Raw genomic sequence first — 25035 nt, 5'->3', positions numbered from 1 at the left:
AAAGACGTATATAAAAAACGTGGGGGAAAAAAATAAAAAATGAAAATCAATCCGCCATCATTAACACAATGTAAAAAAAAAAATAATTGAATGATTTATTATTTAAATAGCATGAGCGACCGAGAAAACCCTGTTTGTAAGCTTTTACATTATATCACATTTCAAACATTTATCTTTTCAAGTGAGAAAAACATGGATGTCTCATGTTATGGTGGGGTATCTCTTGAATATGTTAGGTATTCCGGTCAAAAAAGACAAGAGGCCTCCCGGGTGGCGCAGTGGTTAAGGGCGCTGTATTGCAGCGCCAGCAGAGACTCTGGTTTCGCGCCCAGGCTCTGTCGTAACCGGGAGGTCCGTAGGTTAAGGAGGGTTTGGCCGGTAGGGAAATCCTTGTCTCATCGCGCACCAGCGACTCCAGTGGCGGGCTGGGCGCAGTGCGCGCTAACCAAGGTTGCCAGGTTACACATTGGTGCAGCTGGCTTCCGGGTTGGATGGTGCTGTGCTAAGCAGTGCGGCTTGGTTGGGTTGTGTATCGGAGGACAGATGACTTTCAACCTTCTCTCCCGAGCCTGTACGGGAGTTGGAGCGATGAGACAAGATAGTAAAAACAATTGGATACCACGAAATTGGGGAGAAAAAGGGATAAAAAAAAAATGTTAAAACCCCCAAAAAAACGAGTACTTATACAATGATGCATTTAAGATTTTGTTCAAATCTAAAGAGATGCTGTTAAAAAGTGATTGAATTCAAATGAATTTACCCAGCAGAAAAGCCTGTGAGAAACGGACTACCTCTTCATTCATCTATAGGCTACCTGTTAAACTCTTCCCTCCTCCGCACTGTGCAAACATTGGGGTTTTGCTTCCCTTTACCAGTTTCAGATTTCAGAATAATGCATCACATTAAGTACCTTCCTTCTTGAGTCTACTGGAAAGCTTGGTACAACTGCCTCTTGTGCAGCTCAAACACAAACCCCACATCTCGAATGGTAAAATCAAGCCTAAACTAATCCAAATCATTAGGCTAGATGTAGCAATGTGCAACACGCCAAACATATAGCCAGCATGCTAATGCTAGGCAAATCCAATATCCCTCTAAACAAAACTGAAACGGACAAATCGCAGCTCGACATTCAGGACTGCCGAGCTCACCCGGCAACATCTGCCGAGCTCACCCGGCCAGTTAATCAAGCCTTCATATGGCTGGCCCGCTTTGGTCAGTACATTTTCAAACTCCAAAACAGAAAAATAATATTCTTATTTATCCTTCCCAATCTTCCCATCGGAAGGTGCTTCGACACCTGCATTGCTTGCTGTTTGGGGTTTTAGGCTGGGTTTCTGTACAGCACTTTGAGATATCAGCTGATGGAAGAAGGGCTATATAAATACATGTGATTTGATCAACCAGCATTCGGTTTCCAAGTGGAGGCAAGAATGTCAAAGCCTTCCCTCTGTCTCGAGTGAGCCCCACCACAGTAGGCTGTGTCATGGATACTCACACCAGACCCATCTCAGTTGAGGAAGCACATCAATTCAGAAATTAACATTGGCACGTGCATTCAAAAGTCCTCCATCTGCTTTTCAGTCTCCTGTCATATTAGACACAGCGATTTCATTACTAGCAAAGAAAGGTTTACGTAGGCCTACACTAAGACGTGAACATTATTTAGGCTACACAAATAATGGCTGCAATGTTTTTATTTGTTACCTTTATGTTTCGCTATTTTAACATAGTTGGCAATGACAATATAAGTTACATTTTAGGTTTGATCATTTTCATTTAGATATACTTTTTTACCATACAACATTGATTTTGATATATGAAGACGTTATTATAAATTAAATGAAACTGTTCCACAAAAATGTGCGTGTGAAAACCATAACTTGCACGCAGATAAGTAGAAATGGTAAGATAAACAAAAAAAAAAAAGAAAAATTTGCAGACTCCTTGTGTAGCCTATTACCCTAAACCTCAGGAGAGTAATTGCAGAATCTGCGAAAGCCAGCAGGAGCGGGAAGAGAATAGTTGGGTCAGGTTACGTTCTTTTTCTTCTGGTTATCTAGATCTCTGGCTCCTTCTTGTGGCATGTGTCTTATTAAATCGAACAGTAAGCTTAAATATTGCAGCTGCCAGGCTCTACGGGGGGCTTGGGCCTGCCCAATATTAGGTTTTATCAGTGGTGTGCCCACCTATGTTATATTTCTGACTGGATCACAAATGATGACTATTTGGTTAGAAATTTAGATTGTGTTTCAAAAACACCCCTTGCAGGATATTTTATTTTTCAGAAGCTTCAAGTATGTAAAAGATTACTGCAATAATCCAATTACACTTAACAAAGTATGGAGGTCAGTTCAACGTTTTTTGCGAAGGTCCTAACTAACCTCTGCTCTCACCCCGATTCTTAACAACCCCGATTTTGTACCAGGATTGTTGGATGCTGGCTTTAACATTTGGCTTGATAAGGGCATAGCTAGACTAAATTATTTATTCGCTTTAGATTTTGTCATTTGAGAAGATGGTTGAGAAATATCAACTCCCAAAGCAGGACATTTTCTGCGTTCTACAAATAAGACATATTTGAAGAGCACATCCTTGATTGGCAACCCTGATGTGCATTTGAAGTCAGAAGTTTACATACACCTTAGCCAAATACACTGAAACTCAGTTTCACAATTACTGACATTTAATACTAGTAAAAATGACCTGTTCTAGGTCAGTTAAGATCACTTTATTTTAAGAATGTGAAATGTCAGAATAATAGTAGAGAGAATGATTTATTTCAGCTTTGAACTCTTTCATCACACTCCCAGTGGGTCAGAAGTTTACATACACTCAATTAGTATTTGGTAGCCTTGCCTTTAAATTGTTTAACTTGGGTCAAACGTTTTTGGTAGCCTTCCACAAGCTTCCCGCAATAAGTTGGGTGAATTTTGGCCCATTCCTCCTGACAGAGCTGGTGTAACCGAGTCAGGTTTGTAGGCCTCCTTGCTCGCACAAGCTTTTTCAGTTCTGCCCTCACATTTTCTATAGGATTGGGGTCAGGGATTTGTGATGCCCCCCCCCAATACCTTGACTTTGTTGTCCTTAAGCCATTTTGCCACAACATTGGAAGTATGCTTGGGGTCATTATCCACTTGGAAGACCCATTTGCGACCAAGCTTTAACTTTGACTGATGTCTTGAGATGTTGCTTCAATATATCCACATACATTTCCTCCCTCTTGATGCCATCTATTAAGTAGGTTCAACTCTAGGAGACAGAACGCATCTCCTTCCTGAGCGGTATGATGGCTGTGTGGTCCCATGGTGTTTATACTTGTTCATCTGTACAAACAATGGTACACGTGGTACCTTCAGGCATTTGGAAATTGCTCCCAAGTATGAATCAGACTTGTGGAGGGCTAACTTTTTTTCCTGAGTTCTTGGCTGATTTCTTTTGATTTCCCCATGATGTCAAGCAAAGAGGCACTGAGTTTGAAGGTAGGCCCTGAAATACATCCACAGGTACACCTCCAATTGACTCAAATGATGTCAATCAGAAGCTTCTAAAGCATTGACATAATTTTATGGAATTTTCCAAGCTGTTTAAAGGCACAGTCAACTTAGTGTATGTAAACAATTAACCAGCATGGCTACCACAGCATTCTGCAGCGACACGCCATCCCATCTGGTTTGGGCTTAGTGGGACTATCATTTGTTTTTCAACAGGACAATGACCCAACGCACCATCAGGCTGTGTAAACAGCCAACAAGTGCTCAGCATATGTGGGAACTCCTTCAAGATTATTGGAAAATTATTCCAGGTGAAGCTGGTTGAGAAAATGCCAAGAGTGTGCAAAGCTGTCAAGGCAAAGGGTGGCTATGTGAAGAAGCTCAAATATAATTATAATTATTAATATTATTCTACAATGTACAAAATAGTAAAAAGAAAAGAAAAGCCCTTGAATGAGTAGGTGTTCGAAAACTTTTGACTGGCATTGGGGTGGAGCTGAGAAAGCCGCAAGGGTTCTTGTTCCGGCCATATGCTCCACAGGGAGCGAAGAGGAGAAACATTAGGTAATAAACCAAACCCTTCTTTCATGGCCTCCCAGTCAAAGCCCTAGCCCGACGAAATGACTTTCCACTCCAAACACATCACCACAGGTCCCTGCAGGACACATCAAGAGGCATTAGCAGGAAGCAGCCCTCAACCCTCCCCTTCCTGTGGCCATAGCTAATCTGCTCTTTAGCACTGCTGCTATAGTTACCTCAGTCAATGGCTGCCTTAATAGGACAAAGCCATTTAGGAAGCACGTATCAGTAATGTAATCCTGTTGTCTAATGCCCAATGGCTCAGGTATCACTTCTATTGAAGCCTACCAGAGAGACAGGATGGGACCAGTTTGTTTAGTAAAATTTGTTTGCCCTTTCCAAGGTATAGAAGAAGACATTGATTCATGAATGTAAGTCGCTCTGGATAAGAGCGTCTGCCAAATGACTTAAATGTAAATGTAAAATGAACTCATTGCTACCATTCAGCTGTATTTATGAACCTTATCTTAGAGCTAGGGCTGGGCGGTAGACTGTATTTTCCTATATACCGGTATTGATGCTTTACATTCTATAACGTTATGTTGGTTAAATGTAATACATCACTTCGATTTTTATAGTTTATTCCATTTGCTACTTGTCGTCTCTCTCCCTCTCCTCCTGCATGCCACTTCTCCATGTGCTTCCCACACCAAGCCCTAACCCCTATCACTTGCCGTGCCGTTCACTCAGTCTGCAACAAGATGGTGACAACAATGCTGTTTCTTACTATGCTTCTTAATATAAATCCACAAGTGTTCCATAATTACACTATCTGCAAACAAACAGTTTATATATTTTGTTTTATTTTGTTTGTGGAAGTATATCTTCTAAATCAGAGAGTAATAGGCGAAGCATGAATGTTAAGCTAGCGCTAATTACCTACACTGAACAAAAATATAAAACGCAATAATGTCAACTATTTTAATGAGTTAAGAGTTCAGTTTATATAAGAAATCAGTCGATTAAAATAAATAAATTAGCCCTAATCTATGGATTTCACATGACTGGGCAGGGGCACGGCCATGTGCGGGCTGGGCATAGGTCACCCACTGGGGAGCCAGGCCCAACCAATCAGGAGCTCGGATCAGCCAATGAGAATGAGTTCTCCCCCCAAAAACTGCTTTATTGCAGACAGAAATACTCCGCAGTTTCATCAGCTGTCCAGGTGGCTGGTCTTGCAGATGAAGAAGCTGGCGTGGTTACACGTGGTCTTCAGTTTGGATGTACTACCAAATTCTCGAAAACGATGTTGGAGGAGACTTATGGTAGAGAAATGAACATTCAATTCTCTGGCAACTGCTCTGGTGGACATTCCTGCAGTAATCATGCAAATTGCACGCTCCCTCCCTGTGTTGTGTGACAAAACTGCACATTGGCCCCCCAATGGTGGAACAAACTCCCTCACGACGCCAGGACAGCGGAGTCAATCACCACCTTCCGGAGACACCTGAAACCCCACCTCTTTAAGGAATACCTAGGATAGGATAAAGTAATCCTTCTCACCCCCCTTAAATGATTTAGATGCACTATTGTAAAGTGGCTGTTCCACTGGATGTCATAAGGTGAATTCACCAATTTGTAAGTCGCTCTGGATAAGAGCGTCTGCCAAATGACTTAAATGTAAATTTTATTGGCCTTTTATTGCCCCCAGCACAAGGTGCACCTGTGTAATAATCATGCTGTTTAATCAGCTTCGTGATATGCCACACCTGTAAGGTGGATCCATTATCTTGGCAAAGGAGAAATGCGCACTAACAAGGATGTAAGCAAAATGTGCACAAAATTTGAGAGAAATAAGCATTTTGTGCTTATGGAACATTTCTGGGATCTTTCATTTCAGCTCATGAAACATGGGACCAACACTTAATATGTTGCATTTATATTTTTGTTCAGTATACATGAAGTAAGAGAAAGATTACAATTGTAACATCTAATTAGACTAATTAGGGTCCCCTGGGAAACACTGACCAACACTTTGTTTCCTACCCTGTCATTGAAATCCAAAAACCTATATAGTGCTGGTTAGACGGATCTAGTGGCTTTTTCATTCATTGTCAAACAAAATGTATTCAAAGCGCTGCCCACTAGATTCCACTATAGAATTAGAATAATAATTATATTTCCAACAGTTGGCCGATTAATTAGGCCTAGATTCCTTGTCCACAACATGCACGGCAGTGTGAAAAGTATAACAAATGAGTGCAGGAAATGCAGAAATTGACAAATTATTCATTTTTTAGGGGGTTAGATTGAACAGCATAAAAAAAAATCAGAATGGATAAAACCCCATTGAAATCACTTAGAATTAATTTGTTGCCACCCTAGGGTCATGAACTACTCAAAGCATATTTCAAACTTGTATTATTCAAAAACACAAAATATTGTAAAAAAAATATGGAAAATATTGTGACATGATATTTTGGTCATATCGTCCAGTCCTACTACTCATAGATCACGAGTAATCCGTCTAACCAGTACTATATAGGTATTGGGATTTCAGTGATATGTATTCCGGATAGCAAGAATCTGACAGTAGTGATTTACTTACACCTTGTCCCCCCCATTGAAGATAAGGAAACGAAACACAATGGAAGAACCGAGTCAGGGATTTCAGTGCTTTCTCTTTGCTCTGGTGTTGACATCAGTGTGTCTGTTCTGCTGCTGCCTGATAGCTAGGCCTACAACTAGGCTCAGTGTGGAATGGTAGAGTACCTGGCTTGATCTGAACATGAAGACCAAGGCACTTTCACAGCATGATAATGCCATTCACAGAGCAGATATGCATATATACTGAACAGAAATATAAAGGCAACATGTAAAGTGTTGGTCCCATGTTTCATGAGGTGAAATAAAAACACTTGAAATCAGAGGTCGACCGATTATGATTTTTCGACGGCGATACCGATTATTGGAGGACCAAAAAAATGTCGATACCGATTATTGGAGGACCAAAAAAAAAAAACTAATACCGATTAAATTGGCCGATTTGTATTTATTTTTTATTTTGTAATAATGACAATTACAACAATACTGAATGAACACTTATTTTAACTTAATATAATACATCAATAAAATCAATTTAGCCTCAAATAAATAATGAAACATGTTCAATTTTTGGTTTAAATAATTCAAAAACAAAGTGTTGGAGAAGAAAGTAAAAGTGCAATATGTGCCATGTAAGAAAGCTAACATTTAAGTTCCTTGCTCAGAACATGAGAACATATGAAAGCTGGTGGTTCCTTTAAACATGAGTCTTCAATATTCCCAGGTAAGAAGTTTTAGGTTGTAGTTATTATAGGAATATTTCTCTCTATACCATTTGTAGTTCATATACCTTTGACTATTGGATGTTCTTATAGGCACTTCAGTATTGCCAGTGTAACAGTATAGCTTCCGTCCCTCTCCTCGCCCCTGCCTTGGCTCGAACCAGGAACACATCGACAACAGCCACCCTCAAAGCAGCGTTAACTATGCAGAGCAAGGCGAACAACTACTCCAAGTCTCAGAGCGAGTGACGTTTGAAACGCTATTAGCGAGCACCCCGCTAACTAGCTAAGCCATTTCACATCGGTTACACCAGCCTAATCTCGGGAGTTGATAGGCTTGAAGTCATAAACAGCTCAATGCATGAAGCACAGCGAAGAGCTGCTGGCAAAACGCACAAAAGTGCTATTTCCATGAATGCTTACGAGCCTGCTCATGCCTACCATCGCTCAGTCAGACTGTTCTATCAAATCAGACTTAATTATAACATAATAACACACAGAAATACGAGCTTTAGGTCATTAATATGGTCGAATGCGGAAACTATCATCTCGAAAACAATATGTGTTTTCTTTCAGTGAAATACGGAACCGTTCTATATTTTATCTAACGGGTGGCATCCATAAGTCTAAATATTCCTGTTACATTGCACAACCTTCAATGTTATGTCATAATTACGTAACAATTCTGGCAAATTCGGCAGCCCAAACTGTTGCATATACACTGACTGTGTGTGCAATGAACGCAAGAGAAGTGACAATTTCACCTGGTTAATATTGCCTGCTAACCTGGATTTCTAGCTAAATATGCAGGTTTAAAAATATATACTTCTGTGTATTGACTTTAAGAAAGGCATTGATGTTTATGCTTAGGTACACGTTGGAGCAACGACAGTCCTTTTTCGCAAATACGCACCGCATCGATTATATGCAACGCAGGACACGCTAGATAAACTAGTAATATCATCAACCATGTGTAGTTAACTAGTGATTATGATTGATTGATTGTTTTTTATAAGTTTAATGCTAGCTCGCAACTTACCTTGGCTTCTTACTGCATTCGCGTAACAGGCAGGCTCCTCGTGGGGCAGGTGGTTAGAGCGTTGGACTAGTTAACCGTAAGGTTGCCAGATTGAATCCCTGAGCTGACAAGGTAAAAAATCTGTTGTTCTGCCCCTGAACAAGGTAGTTAACCCACCGTTCCTAGGCCGTCATTGAAAATAAGAATGTGTTCTTAACTGACTTGCCTAGTTAAATAAAGGTGTTAAAAAAAATTACAAATGAAAATCGGCGTCCAAAAATACCGATTTCCGATTGTTATGAAAACTTGAAATCGGCCCCAATTAAATCGGCCATTCCGATTAATCGGTCGACCTCTACTTGAAATGTTTGTACCGGGCAGATGGCAGACAGCGTGTATGGCGTTGTGTGGGCGAGCGGTTTGCTGATGTCAACGATGTGAACAGAATGCCTCATGGTGGCGTTGGGGTTATGGTAGGCAGGCATAAGCTATGGACAACGAATGCGATTGCATTTTATCAATGGCAATTTGAATGCACAGAGATACTGTGACGAGATCCTGAGGCCCAGTCATCCACCGCCATAATACATGGCCCCATGTCGCAAGGATCTGTACACAGTTCATGGAAGCTGAAAATGTCCCAGTTCTTCCATGGCCTGCATACTCACCAGACATGTCACCCATTGAGCATTTTTGGGATGTTCTGGATCGACAGCATGTTCCAGTTCCCGCCAATATCCAGCCACTTCGCACAGCCATTAAAGAAAAGTGGGACAACATTCCACAGGCCACAATAAACTCTATGTGAAGGAGATGAGGAAAATGGTGGTCACACCAGATACTGACTGGTTTTCTTGTCCACGCCCATACATTTAAAAAAAATTAAGGTATCTGTGACCAACATATCTGTATTCCCAGTCATGTGAAATCCATAGATTAGGGCCAAATGAATTGTTTGCAAATGACTGGTTCCTTATATGAACTGTAAAATATTTGAAATTGTTGCATGTTGCATTTATAGTTGTGGTGCTAGACTAGTACAGTAGTAGTTACAGCACATGGAGTAAGTACCTAACTCAGCCTAGCAGACCAGCTCCAATGACAGAGAAATCTGTCATTCAACCAATTAAATCCTATCATGGAAAGGAACATTAGAATATGAGGTGCGCCTCTTACTTTCCCCTCCAGGAGTGTTTGGTGGTGTAGAAACAGGCCAAGTCTTTGTTGTCTTTGATGACATTCATCTTCTGGCAAGATCTGCAATACAGGAGAACAAGGTCAAGGGAGACAGACACAAAGGGATGATGAAATAGGCTTTTTACAGTCTTGCTTTAGTGTCACTTCAATGAGTGGCAGGTGGCACATATAGGTGGCAATGGACACCAGGCAACGATAATTTAAGCAAATGGCAGAAAGCATAGACTGGCCTACGGTCTGCAAATTCAACTACTCGTGAAGAGCACAGGTCAATGGGAGGGAGGGATTCGCGTTCTATTACTATATAAAGTAGTCATGTGAGTTGGGAGCGGAGAAGAGTCAGCTGGATATCCAAAAGCTAGTTCTATTGAGAAGTTACACAGGACCACCCTGAACTTAAAGACATTAATGCACATTATGTAACACATGGTCCAAAAATACTGCCACACACAATTGACACTGTTGGATCATATTCTACACCTCATTCAATCCCCTCCTAGAGAGAGAGCGAGAGTTAGCAAGTATGTCATAAGTATATGGACACCTGCTCATCGAACATCTCATTCCAAAATCATGGCCATTAATATAGAGTTGGTCCCCCATTTGCTGAAATAACAACCTCTCCTTTTCTGGGAAGGCTTTCCACTAGATGTTGGAACATTGCTACGGGGACTTCCATTCAGCCACAAGAGCATTAGTGAAGTTAGGCACTGATGTTGAGCGATTAGGCCTGGCTCGTGTTCCTATTCATCCAAAACCATTTCTGTATGGACCTCCGTCGAGCACGGGGACATTGTCATGCTGAAACAGGATAGGTCCTTCCCCAAACTGTTGCCACAAAGTTGGAAGCACAGAATTGTCTAGAATGTCATTGTATCCTGTAGCGTTAAGATTTCCCGTCACTGGAACTAAGGGGCCTAGTCAGAACCATGAAAAACAGCCCCAGACCATTATTCCTCCTGCAAACTTTACAGTTGGCACTATGCACTGGAATCCACCAAACCCAGATTTGTCCGTCAGACTGCCAGATGGTGAAGCGTGATTTAGCACTCCAGAGAATGCATTTCCACTGATCCAGGGTCCAATGGCAGCGAGCTTTACACCACTCAAGCCGACGTTTGGCATTGCACATGGAGATCTTGGGCTCGTGTGCGGCTGCTCTGCCATGGAAACCTATTTCATGAAGCTCCTGAAGAAACAGTTCTTATGTTGACTTTGCTTCCACAGGGAGTTTGGAACGCGGTTTTTAGTTTTGCAAGAGAGGACAGAATTTTTACACGCTGCTCGCTTCAATTTTATACACCTGTCAGCAACGGTATGGCTGAAATAGCCGAATCCACAAATTTGAAGGGGTGTTAACATACTTGTGTGATAGATATAGCACCCCCTGTGGGCACATTCGGTAATGCCATATTTTTCTGGATCAAAAAGCGGCTTTGGTGGTGGGTGTCGCAATGAATACATTTTCTACATACTTTATATCTGATCAGTCGTTTTTGTTTACACTGAAAGTATTTTTTCTAACCCCCCCCAAAAAAATAGTACTTAAATTTGCCAAGGGAGGATAAAAACACAATCAACAAGGCAGAGCAGCAAATGGATCCTACGCTGCCTCATACGACAGTGTATGAATGTACGATAGTGTATGGCAGTGTATGGTTTTTCCAAGCAGTGAGTGCTGACTCCGCAGAGCCTCTCTGAACGCTGAGTGACTGTGTAACCTGCCTTCATGTGACATTTGAATGATAAATGCAAATGCTGTAAGTTATGGGAATAAGGAGTCAAATCTTAAAACTTTTAATTGTTTTTGTCTGAAAGGAACACAGTCAGCAAGCCAGGACCCTGGTGTAACAACAAACTTCTCCCCATGTCTTGATCCTCATTTGCTAGATTTGTCTTACAAACAGAGCTTTCCTGGATGGCACATGAAACGGTTTGAAACAAAACTTGAACTTTGGGGAAATTCTCAGATAAGCAGAGATCAAAGGGGAAAATACATGCATATAAATGACTGTGATGATAGCTAACAACACTTACCGATGATGAAAAGCCTGGCTTTACACACTTGAGGTTTGAGAACTATGTGCCTCAACATTTCCACTGGGGTTCTTTCAATATTATCAGTTGGGAATGATGCTGCAACTGTTAACTTTAGGGAAAAGGGTATTGTGATCCTTGTTCACCACAGTTGCATAGCATCCATGCAATCAATGACTAGGCCTAATGGATCTCAGCCTTTGTTGTGGATATAGGCTTATGTGTCTGATTTACTGAACATGGTGCTAGTGAGAATCAAGACAAGGCTAACTTTAAAACGGTTACTTTAATCTTGGATAACGGGTGGATGTAGCTAACCTTCTTTTGGTCTACAACAAATTTGATATTGACAGATATTGATCTCCAAATGCATTGTTGCCACTAACTTACAAGGACGCAAAATCACCTACACATAACGTTACTGATAACGCAGTAGCAAAATAATGTAGTAGCTAGAAGTACAAAAAAAACAATGCATGACAGCCACAACCAAGTGAGGTCAGCCTGAGAATGTAGATGCTGCTGTCAAATTCAATGTTTGATTACTAAATACATTTCATTGTACATATCACACAGGTCATGACCAAAACAACAAACACCTTGCTAGACGTAGCTGAGTTTACGCAACTCTACGATATAACGTTACATCTCGCTGGAAGATATCCAAATGACATGGATCCAAGTTAAACTAACGTAGAGTTATGCTAGACCTTGACACAACTTCCGTTAGAAAAGCTAGTTAGATGCTTTCGTAGACACAATGAAAGAATGTATATATGGGTGTCTAATTTGATAAATAACTGCTGACTCACTTTAACCACACCCCGTTTGCCAGCCGCGGTGTATTTGTCTTTGCTTTGGTAACGTTAGCAAGCTAAAGGCTAGTAGGGCCACATTCAAGTGCAGCTCTAGCTGTCCAAGTTGGAAGGATACGGATAGAGACGAGACCTAGTAAAGACGGAAGCCGAAATGGCCATTCCATTTCAGTGATACACATTGTAAATATCTCATGACAAGCGACGCCTACAACTGTCGCAATGTTTTTCTTTTTATCAACACACACTTCAACTGGATGTGCTTTTCACCTAAGAGGGAAGCTAGCAAATTGTATACAGTAGGTCAGTCATGCTTAGCAAGGGTTCTGTGTAATTTACACGGAGGTGCAGTCGCAGATTAATTTACCTGTTTGTTCGCGACCAGATTTGATTATTTTCCGAACCTCAACCCCCGACACTCCAAGATGCGTGGCTGTTGTGTTTCTGTTTTGCCAACCCGATGATGTTGCTGTTCAATTGCGCTTTCAATGCTTAGGATGCTGCCATATTCCTGACAGGCGAAAGCGCACGCGCGAAACCTAGGTTTTGATTAATGCCGCTAATGTCAGAAGTGACTATTCATAGCAGTTTAGGGCAATTAACGTAGCAGGTTAGGATAATTCGGTCAAAGCATGGAAAATAGTTCGGGTTATATGCACCTTTTTGACGTCACGTTAACATTCGCGGCATCACTTCGAGACATGACCCGAAACCTGCCTGTCATGAGTGTGTCAGCTGATTGGTTTGTCAGGAAGTAGCGCTTTGTAGGCGAAGTTGGCTATAAGCCCAGATCTAAGATCAGCATCATACTGAAGAGTAATATCGCGTTCAAAACAATTGGGAACTCGGAAATCTCTGACTTCAGTGCGTTCAACGCAACTGGGAACTCGAAAAACGGTCGTCCAACTCCGGCTTGCCGCCTGAAGCTCACCAACGTCATGATTTGACGTCGTTTTTTCCGAGTTCTCGTTTGTCTTGAAAGCACCATCTTTCTCGAGCGCCGACTTTCAGGCCTGAAGATAAATGACGTCATGATTTGACCTCGTATTTTTTGGGGAGTTTACAGTTGTCTTGAATGCACCATAAGCCTTGTGTATTGAGAGCAATACATATACTGAACAAAAATATAAACGCAACATGCAACAATTTCAAGATGTTACTGAGTTACAGGTCATATAATGAATTCATTCATTTGAAATAAATTCATTAGGCCCTAATATATGGATTTCACATGACTGGGAATACAGATGCATCTGTTGGTTAAAGATACTGTTAAAAAAATGATGGTCCTCAGGATCTCATCATAGTATTTTTGTGCATTCAAATTGCTATCGATAAATTATGTTCGTTGTCCGTAGCTGATGCCTGCCCATACCATAACCCCACCGCCACCATGGAGTACTCTTTTCACAACGTTGACATCAGCAAACCGCTGACCCACACGATGCCATACACATGGTCTGTGGTTGTGAGGCTGGTTGGATGTACTTCCAAATTCTCTAAAATTACATTAGAGGCGGTAGAGAAATTAACTTTAAATTCTCTGGCAACAGCTCTGGTGGACATCCCTGCAGTCAGTATGCCAATTGCACGCTCGCTCAAAACTTGAGACATCTGTGGCAAAGTGTTGTGTGATAAAGCTGCATATTTTAGAGTGGCCTTTTATTTTTCCCAGCACAAGGTGCACCTGTGTAATGATCATGCCGTTTAATCAGCTTCTTGATATGCCACAAATGTCAGGTGGATGGATTATCTTGGCAAAAGACAAATGTTCACTAACAGGGATCTAAACAAATTTGTGCACAAAATTTGAGATAAATATTTTTTTTCCATATGGAACACAATATTGCATATGGAACATTTCAGGATCTTTTATTTCAGCTCATGAAACATGGGACCAACACTTTACATGTTGCATTTATATTTTTGTTCACTGTATAACTGACCTTAAATTCGCAAATAAACAGTAAATCCCAAAGAATTAGCAGAAAGACGCCTTCCAAATTAAAACGGTACATCACTTTTCCTCTCTACCCGACCACCATATAATCTACGAATTACTTTTAATTAAATCATTTTAAACATACGGTACATTTTGGTACATTCACTCCCTGTCATGGTTTTCTCACAATTTCTGAGAATCAGTATAGTAATCACATGCAGGCAGTGGTTTCATCTGTTATTTCTAAAGGGGAATAAAACACAGAATAGGCAAATACATGAAAAGAGACCGAATGGGACCATTTTTTTGCTTTTGTTGTTGTCCTCTGACAACAACAAAATCTGCAAACTTTGAAATTAAGTCTTGCCCACTACTGTTTTCATTCCTGAAACGGTAAAATGTATTTAATCAAGAGTGATGTAGCGCCCTCTATAGACAGCATCTTGACCCTTCCGCTCAATGTAGTAACGACAGGATCCACTCTATGTTGTCACAGGTAAAGGTCTAACACACATACAGGCTAGGATTGATGCCATCTATTTACAAATGAGTGTGCTATTTAAGATGCAATTGTATCTACTACCTGAAAATGTAATACAGATATGAAATAAGTTGAACCCTCCATCACCTCCCTACTCTATTACAGTACACTCTGGTAGAGACCTAATTTGACTTACATATGGAGCAACAAATCTATGCCTTGATCACAAGAACGTCCTCCACAAATGTGCACTCCCAGAGCATAGATAAAGAATACAAAAACAGTAAAGTACCATGAAACAATAAAATTACATTTGTCTAGTTTTGACCTTAATTTGTAGAACTCAGGTCAGTCACACTAACAGCCTTGTCAAACCAACTAGCTAGAGATAGTAAACCAAAAGTTTCTAGAATTGTGTCATGTGACAGACTCAGTGTAGTCAATCAAAGTACAGTTGGTCTGTAGTTCACCAAATGTAGTTCTCTAAACACAATTCAGCAGTGACCTGCCAGCCAGCTCCTCAAACCGAGACTAGTGTCACCTGGGTCCCATACCATAAAGTGTGATAACTCACCTTGCTTGAATGTAGATGGGAAACATCTTGGCTTCTGTGACTGAATGGCAGAGTGATGTTGAGAGTGGGACAGGGACACTGAGTGGTCACGTTATGAAGCATCTGATTCAGGGGCCTACCAGTAACCTTGCGCTGCCCATTAGCTAAATTGAATTATAGATAGACACAAGAGGAAAGGGGAGCATTTGGCTTCTATAGGATCCTGCAGAAACAAAATGTACATTGATATATACAGGCTTCAAAGAAAAGAGGCAAGGAGGGAGGCCGAATTCACTTTGACAAACTTTTTATTTCGTTCACATGGAGTCAAATGGAAATGAAAGAACACACGTTGTACTATTTATATAACATATTAATTTTTTAGCATCAGATAAACAACAGATAAGAATTTTCCAATCTGCAACAAAAAGTTCATCTCAGGGGCCTGTAAAAGGGTCACAGATCACAGAATTAGCTGTGGTTGATAAAATACCTTCAATGTGCTCCTCTGAGCCATTTAGAAAAATAGGGCAGCGCAATATGCGTACACACATCATGAGGTCAACATGTCATGTAATAGGCCTAATGTACACTATCTTTATGTACCCTACTGTATTGTCATGAACATGCCATCCTTGAACAATTAATTACACAAATTCAATGACAAAGTTTTATAAAGACCCTCAATGAAGATAAAGGAGGTCATGTTCTTTTGTTTTAAGTTAATGTTTGTTTTTTTGTTATTGGTAATTAAAATATATCGTATAAAGCAGTATATATTACTGGAAAATTGTGTAACAATTCTCGTTGGTGGAAGGAGAGGAGGACCAAAATGCAGCATGGTAAGTGTTCATCATATTTTAATAGAAAAACTGAACACTACACAAAATAACAACAAGGAGAAAACAAATCAAAACAGTTCTGCCAGGTGAACCAGACATTAAACAGAAATTAAACACCAACAACCAAAATGGGGAAAACAGGCTACCTAAGTATGATTCTCAGAGACAACGAAGGACACCTGCCTCTGATTGAGAACCATACTAGGCCAAACACATAGAAATATAACAACATAGAAAAAAAGAACATAGACTACCAACCCCAACTCACACCCTGACCAACCTAACACAAAGACATAAAAAAATAAACTAAGGTCAGAAGGAGACAAATTGCTCATACTGTATATACAGAAACATAGTGTAGTATTTCTTTCTGATTAAAAAAAAGAAGAAAGCAAAAGAAAGAGTCAAAAATAATAACATCTGAGATTAAATCTGATTGAATGTGACACATCCATCTGGGGCGGCAGGGTAGCCTAGTGGTTAGAGCGTTCGACTAGTAACTGGAAGGTTGCAAGTTCAAACCCCCGAGTTGTTGTTCTGCCCCTGAACAGGCAGTTAACCCACTGTTCCAAGGCTGTCATTGAAAATAAGAATTTGTTCTTAACTGACTTGCCTAGTTAAATAAAATCCTCTAACTAAGTAACATGTAGCATCATCACCTAGCTCAACCCCCATACACATTGACTTAGTTGCTGAGACATAAAGACACTGATTACACTGGTTCCTGGACCTCCTGACTGACAGTTGGCCTGACCAATTTGTCTTCAACTCTCATTAAATTGCACTGGCATAAATACTCAGCATACACTACATTACTGTCTGGTCCACTCAGCATACCTGCTCCCCAATCTTCACTCCCAGAGCCCAGACAACTGCCTATCATGGTCATCTCAAAATACTCATATATGTAAAAACAATATATATATTAAAACTGCATGCATTTTCATAAGGATACTAAATATTTCCCTGGAAAGATTCTTAAGCAAACAACCCAAGCTTTATTTGAGAGTCAGGTGAACTACTGTTCTGTGGTCTGGAGAAGTACATCAGAAAGTTAAATTAGGAGGCTGCAGATTGCACAGAACAAAGCAGCAAGGATTTTTATAAGGTGGAGATATGGTTCTTCTGTTGTAGTCATGCTCAATACTCTTGGTTGGTCATCAATCAACAAGATAATTGAAAAAAACATGAATATTATTCAATCATAAAGTATCTGTTATGAATAATGAATGATATTTAAGCATAAACAGTGGTGGAAAAAGTACTCAATTGTCATACTTGAGTCAAAATAAAGATGCCTTAATAGAAAATGACTCAAGGAAAAGTGAAAGTCACCTAGTAAAATGTTACTTGAGTAAAAGTATACAAGTATTTATATTAAATTATCCAGATGGCACATTTTTCTTGTTTTTTATTGGCAGATAGCCAGGGGCCTACTCCAATACTCAGACAAATTTACAAACGAAGCATTTGTGTTTAGTGAGTCCGCCAGATCAGAGCCAGTAGGGATGACCAGGGATGTTCTCTCTAAGTGTGTGAATTGGGCCATTTTCCTGTCAAAATGTGACAAGTACTTTTGGGTTTCAGGGAAAATGTATGGAGTAAAAAGTAGATTATTTTCTTTAGGAATGGCAAAAATATGAAGAGTAAAATACAGATACCCCCAAAAAACTACTTAAGTAGTACATTAAAGTTTCTTAACTAAAGTACTTTACACCACTGCAAACTCTATTCACAACAGTATTCAGTTGGTAAGAGACAGACATTCAGTAAATACTAGAAATAGATTGTCCACCATCAATGTGTTATCCAGACAGAAAAGAGAAATGGGCAAAATAACATTTTGAGTTAGAGCAATAAAGAAATTGAATCATTTATCTGAGCAAACCAGAAACATATAAATTCAAACAATAGTTTAGAATCATTTTAATACAATAAATTGGAAGGTTGTGCGGGACTATGGTAGATGAAGGAATCAATCTATCTTTTCAGACTTAAAGTATTTGTGGTCAATATGTCAGTGTATTATACTGTATGTGAAAATGTGATCTTATTATAAATTGTATTTTAATGTTTAAGGACTCTTGGTCCTTATGGGGACTAAAAGTGATCCTAATCAAATCAAACATGGTTAGAAAAAAAGAAAAAAACACCTGTCCAACACAAGCATTTTGCTACAATGTGTATGTGACCAATCCAATTTTATTTGATTTTGATTTCCCCGTCATCTTCACACCTCCTCCTGAGTGAGACTCCAATTTTGCAGCTGCAGTTCCCCTCCTGGTCAGCGGCGGGTAGCAATGAGCTGGTAGCGGCGCGGCACATTAGCGAAGCTGCTGAACTCTGGGCTTAGGTTAATGTTGTCAGGTCCTCCAGGGCAGGAGAAGGAGAAACGCTGGGGCAGTATAGGGGGCAGTTTTTTCACGTTCAGATGAAAAGCATGCCCAGAGTAATCTGCCCGCTACTCAGGCCCAGAAGCTAATATATGCATATCATTAGTAGATTTGGAACACTCTGAAGTTTCTAAAACTGTTTGAATGATGTCTGTGAGTATAACAGAACTCATATGGCAGACGAAAACCTGAGAAATATCCAACCAGGATGTGGGAAATCTGAGGTTTGTAGTTTTTTCAGGTGATTGCCTATCCAATGTACAGTGTAAATTGGGTCATATTGCACTTCCTAAGGCTTCCACTAGATGTCAACAGTCTTTAGGATGTTGTTTCAGAATTCTACTATGAAGGGGGAGCGAAAAAGAGCTGTTTGTATCAGGGGTCTGGCAGAAAGCCATAAATTTAGTCACGCGGCCGTGAGCACGAGTTCCTTTTCATTTCTAGAGACAAAGGAATTGTCCGGTTGAAACATTACTGAAGATGTATGATAACATCCTAAAAATTGATTATATACATCGTTTGACATGTTTCTATGAACTGCAATAGAACTTTATGACTTTTCGTCTGGACCTAGTGCCTGCACCTTGTGCATTTTGGAGTACTGGACTAAACGTGCGAACAAAAAGGAGATATTTGGACATAAAGATGAACTTTATCGAACAAAATGAACATTTGTGGAACTGGGATTCCTGGGAGTGCATTCTGATGAACATCAAAGGTAAGTGAATATTTATAACGCTATTTCTGACTTTTACTGAGTCCACAACATGGCGGATATCTGCATGGCTTGTTTTTGTGGCTGAGCTCTGTACTCAGATTATTGCATGGTATGCTTTTTCCATAAAGCTTTTTTGAAATCTGACACAGCGGTTGCATTAACTTCTTGGATATAGGGGGCGCTATTTTAATTTTTGGATGAAAAACGTTCCGTTTTAAACAAGATATTTTGTCACGAAAATATGCTCGACTATGCATATAATTGACAGCTTTGGAAAGAAAACACTCTGACGTTTCCAAAACTGCAAAGATATTGTCTGTGAGTGCCACAGAACTGATGTTACTGAAAAACCCCAGATAAAAATACAATCAGGAAGTGCCACATTTTTTGAAACCGCCTCATGGCAATGACTCCTTATATGGCTGTGGAGGAGCTAGGAGTCAGCTTACCTTTTCCACGTTTTCCCCAAGGGGTCCGCAGCATTGTGACGTATTTGTAGGCATATCATTGGAAGATTGACCATAAGACACTACATCTACCAGGTGGTCGCTTGGTGTCCTCCGTCGCAATTATTGCGTAATCTCCAGCTGCAGTATTTTTCTGTTTGCCTCGGATGAGAAACCGACTGCCAGGAATGATTTTTCATCGAATAGAATTGTGAAAAACACCTTGAGGATTGATTCTAAACAACGTTTTTGAAATCGGACACGATGGCTAGATTAACAAGAAGTTAAACTTTAATTTGTTGTATTGCACTTGTGAATGTATGAAAGTTAAATATTTCAAAAATTATTTCTGAATTTCACAATTTTAGCGGATGATGTCGAGGGGTTCCGCTAGCCTTAAGTTTTAATACACCAAATGTAAAGCATTGTCTTAGTTGACAGAATTTTGTAGGAAATCTTGAACTAGTAGATACAGGCAGAATATACCGCACACCCATGAGGGGGTATAGCAGACACTAATTGAACATACATATGATTTGAACAAACATCACCACCATAGGTTCTATGTCATGTAGAAGAGGAGGTGTGATGGTGTGGGGGTTCATGGCTGGTGACTGTCTGTGATTTATTTTGATTTCAAGGCACATTTAACCAGCATGGCTACCACAGCATTCTGCAGCGATAAGCCATCCCATCTGGTTGGCGCTTAGTGGGACTATCATTTTCTTTTCAATGACAATGACCCAACACACCTCAAGGCTGTGTAAGGGTTTTTGACCAAGAAGGAGAGTGATGGAGTGCTACATCAGATGGCCTGGCCTCCACAATCACCCAACCTCAACCCAATTGGAAGGTTGGGATGAGGTGGACCGCAGAGTGAAAAGCAGCCAACAAGTGCTCAGCATATGTGGGAACTCCTTCATGACTGTTGGAAAAGCATTCCTCATTATGGTTTTTGAGAGAATGCCAAGAGTGGGCAAAGCTGTTATCAAGGCAAAGGGTGGCTACTTTGAAGAATCTACAATATAAAGTACATTTTGATTTGTTTAGCACTTTGTTTACTACATGATTCCATGTGTTATTTCATCATTTTGATGTCTTCACGATTATTCTACAATGTAGAAAATAGTAGAAAATAAAGAAAAACCCTTGAATGAGTAGGTGTCTACATTCTAGTTTTTAGCTACTTTACAACTACTTAGCATTTTAGCTAACCCTATCCCCTAACCCTAACCGTAATCCTAACCTTAACCCTCAAAACTAACCCCCAACCTTAACCCTAACCTAGCTAACATTAGCCACAAGTTCCCATACGGGTCCACAGATGATGCAATCTCTTTTGTACTCCACACTGCCCTTTCCCACCTGGACCAAAAGGAACACCTACGAGAGAATGCTTTTCATTGACTACAGCTCAGTATTCAATACCAGTTCCCTCCAAGCTCATCACTAAGCTAAGGTCCAAGGGACTGAACCCCTCCCTCTGCAACTGGATCCTGGACTTCCTGACGGGCCGCCCCCCAGGTGGTTAGGGTAGATAACATCACATCCGGCGCGCTGATCCTCAACACGGAGGCCCCAACAGAGTTGCGTAGTAAGTCTCTTCTTGTACTCCCTGTCACCCACAACCCAATGACGATGAGACAGCCTATAGGGATTAGGTCAGAAACCTGGTAGTGTGGTGCCAGGACAACAACCTCTCCCTCAACGTGGACAAGACAAAGGAGCTTATCGTGGACTGCAGGAAATGCAGGGCCGAACACCATTCACATCGAGAGCTTCAAGTTCCTCGGTGTCGACATCACTAAGGGCCTATCCTGGTCCAAACACACCAACACAGTCATGAAGAGGGCACGACAAAGTCTCTTCTCCCTCAGGAGGCTGAAAAGATTTGGCATGGGCCCTTAGATCCTGAAAACGTTATACAGCTGCACCATTGAGAGCATATTGACTGACGGCATCACTGCTTGGTATGGCAACTGCTAGGCATTCGACCGCATGGTGCTAAAGAGGGTAGTGCGTACGGCCCAGTACATCACTAGGGCCGTACTCCCTGCCATGTAGGACCTCACCAGGCAGTGTCAGAGGAAAGCCCTAAACATTTAAAGACTCCAGCCACCTAAGTCATAGACTGCTCGCTTTGCTACCACATGGCAAACAGTGCCGGATTGGGACCAATAGGCTTCTGAACAGCTTCAACCCCCAAGCCATTAGACTGCTAAATAGTTAATAACTTTTTGACTCTATGCACACACACTGGACTCTACACACACATACCCACACATAGGGTGCGTTTGAAAATCAAAAAAAAAAATTGCACTGGTTATCTACTCCGATTTCGGAGCACTCTCGTCTGAGTGTGACGGAGCGCAGAATAACAGAAGCATTTACAAACAGGCAACATCCATTGAATATGACCGGTCATAGCAAAAACATCAGCAAAAAAATTAAATCAATTCTTGCCAGCAGGACAGTTACAGTCACCAACGCTCTAGATAACATGAAAACAGCATAACCGGCTCTGCTAGGGTGAGTAAAATGGTCAGAGTGAGGTGTTCTTTCTTTTGTGTCTGGAAGCTAGCCATCTTTAGCCAGTTAGCTTGGGTGCTTGACTGCCGTTCTGAGGTCAGAACTCTTGGATTAGTGTGCACTGAATTTACAATGCTCTGAATTTACAAACACCCAGAGCAAACTCTGAGCACACTCTGGCACTCCAGAGTGAATTTCAAATCAAATCAAATTGTATTGGTCACATGGATAGCAGATGTTATTGCGAGTGTATCGAAATGCTTGTGCTTTTAGTTCCGACAGTGCAGCAATATCTAAGTAATCTAACAATTCCACAACAACTACCTAATACACACAAATCTAAGTAAAGGAATGGAATAAGAATATTTACATATAAATATGGATGAGCAATGGCCGAGGGCATAGTTACACTGACACTCCAACACATACAGACATACACTCATTCACATTAACACGTACACACATTCGCCACACACACACTTACATACTCATCAAATACGCTGCTGCTACTGTATTATCTATCCTGTTGCCTAGTCACTTTACCCCTACCTATATATCTCCATTTCCTCATACCCCTGCACATTGACTCTGTACTGGTACCCCATGTACAGTGCATTCGGGAAAGTATTCAGACCCTTTGACTTTTTTCACATTTTGTTACGTTACAGCCTTATTGTAAAATGGATTAAATGTTTTTTTCCCCTCATCAATCAGCACACAATACCCCATAATGACAAAGCAAAAAATGTTTTTTAGAAATATTTGCAAATGTACAGTACCCATCAAAAGTTTGGACATACCTACTCATTCAAGTATTTTTCTTTATTTTACTATTTTCTACATTGTAGAATTCCACATGGAATCAAGTAGTAACCAAAAGTGTTAAACAAATTAAAATATTTTATATTTGAGATTCTTCAAAGTAGTCCCCCTTTGCCTTGATGACAGCTTTGCACACTCCTGGCATTCTCTCAACCAGCTTCTTGGAATGCATTTTAATTAACAGGTGTGCCTTGTTAAAAGTTCATTTGTGTCACACCCTGATCTGTTTCACCTGTCTTTGTGCTTGTCTCCACCCCCCCCCCCTCCAGGTGTCGCCCATCTGCCCCATTATCCCTGTGTATTTATACCAGTGTTATCTGTTTGTCTCTGTTGCCAGTTTGTCTTGTCTCATTAGGCCTACCAGCGGTTTCCCGTACTCTACTCCTGTTTTCGCTCGTCTCTTTTCTAGTTTTCCCGCTTTTGACCATTCTGCCTGCCCTGACCCTGACTGCTGTTCTGTACCTTTCGGACTGCTCTGGATTACTGACCTCTGCCTGCCCTTGACCTGTCGTTTGCCTGCCCACTGTTTTTGTAATAAACTTTTGTTACTTCGAACTGTCTGCATCTGGGTCTTATCCTGAGGTCTGATAAGTTTGTGGAATTTCTTTCCTTCTTAATGTGTTTGATTCTCTCAATTGTGTTGTGACAAGGTAGGGGTGGTATACAGAAGATAGCCCTATTTGGTAAAAGACTAAGTCCATATTATGGCAAGAATAGCTCAAATAAGCAGTCCAGCATTACTTCAAGACATGAAGGTCAGTCAATCCAGAACATTTCAAGAACTTTGAAAGTTTCTTCAAGTGCAGTCACAAAAACCATCAAACGCTATGATGTTACGGTCTCTCACAGGAAAGGAAGACCCAGAGTTACTCTGCTGCACAGGATAAGTTCATTAGTTACCAACCTCAGAAATTGCAGCCCAAATAAATGCGTCACAGAGTTCAGGTAACAGATATATCTCAACATCAACTGTTCAGAGACTGTGTGAATCAGGCCTTCATGGTCAAATTGCTGCAAAGAAACCACTACGAAAGGACACAAATAATAAGAGACTTGCTTGGGCTAAGAATGAACATTAGACCTGTGGAAATCTGTCCTTTGGTCTGATGAGTCCAAATTTGAGATTTTTGGTTCCAACCGCCATGTCTTTGTGAGATGCAGCTTAGGTGAACGGATGATCTCTGCATGTGTGGTTCCCACCGTGAAGAATGGAGGAGGAGGTGTATTAAAGGAATTTAATTGCTCTATGTTTTAATACCCAATTAAATTAAACACTCTGTCAATTCATAAGGATTTGTAAGACCCTTATTCTATAATAATGGACAGAGCCCAGTCTTAAAGTCAATCAGCAGAGTTTATTCACAAGAGTACTGAATACGATACAGTTTACCACAGGTTATAAACTGAAAATGACATCATTAGTTTCAGCACCAACCCGTGTGCCATCTCCGTTCCAGTACAAAGGCTGTATCTCAAGCCTTCCCACATCCGTCTCCCTACCAATTTAATATAATTTACAAGCCAAGGTCTTCTCGTGTAGATAAGCATTCTAGCCAGTCTGAAGATATCGTTCATTAATTCCTACCAAGGAACAGACAGTCATTGTTGTAACTCTTGACCACATTCACACACATTATATTCAGTACTGGGATCAAGAAAGAAAACTCATACATATACAGCAACATAATAGTATTCTGATTAGTACATATACAGTAACATAATAGTATTAGCCAGTCCTGATTGAAATATATACATAATTAGTCATCATTGATAAAAAATTCCCTTAACAAGGTGTGATGGTGCTTTGCTGGTGACTGTCCATTATTTATTTAGAATTCAAGGCACACTCAACCAGCATGGCTACCACAGCATTCTGCAGCGTTACAATGTTCTATCTGGTTTG

At 40.6% G+C, this 25035-nt stretch overlaps 1 protein-coding gene across 4 annotated transcripts in view; it reads right to left on the bottom strand.

The window, feature by feature from the left end:
• The window catches only part of LOC135522538 (dnaJ homolog subfamily C member 13-like), a 72983-nt gene extending 59853 nt beyond the window's left edge, over nt 1-13130 (bottom strand). For 2 of the 4 annotated variants that reach the window (XM_064948894.1, XM_064948895.1), the window contains exons 1-2: nt 12774-13129; nt 9534-9614 (exon numbers count right to left, since the gene is read on the bottom strand). In XM_064948894.1, coding sequence (XP_064804966.1) covers nt 9534-9601 — 68 coding nt within the window. In that variant the 5' untranslated portion in view covers nt 9602-9614; nt 12774-13129. Of the gene's footprint in view, nt 1-9533; nt 9615-12403; nt 12425-12773 lie in introns of those variants that run through there. The other 2 variants (XM_064948897.1, XM_064948896.1) reach the window with 2 other exon arrangements.
• Nucleotides 13131-25035: the final 11905 nt, after the last annotated feature.

Source organism: Oncorhynchus masou, chromosome 30 (assembly GCF_036934945.1).
Source record: "Oncorhynchus masou masou isolate Uvic2021 chromosome 30, UVic_Omas_1.1, whole genome shotgun sequence".
In the NCBI taxonomy this organism is placed as follows: Eukaryota; Metazoa; Chordata; class Actinopteri; order Salmoniformes; family Salmonidae; genus Oncorhynchus; species Oncorhynchus masou.
Note: the sequence above shows the minus strand (reverse complement) of the source record. Positions and strands in the feature narration are given on the sequence as shown.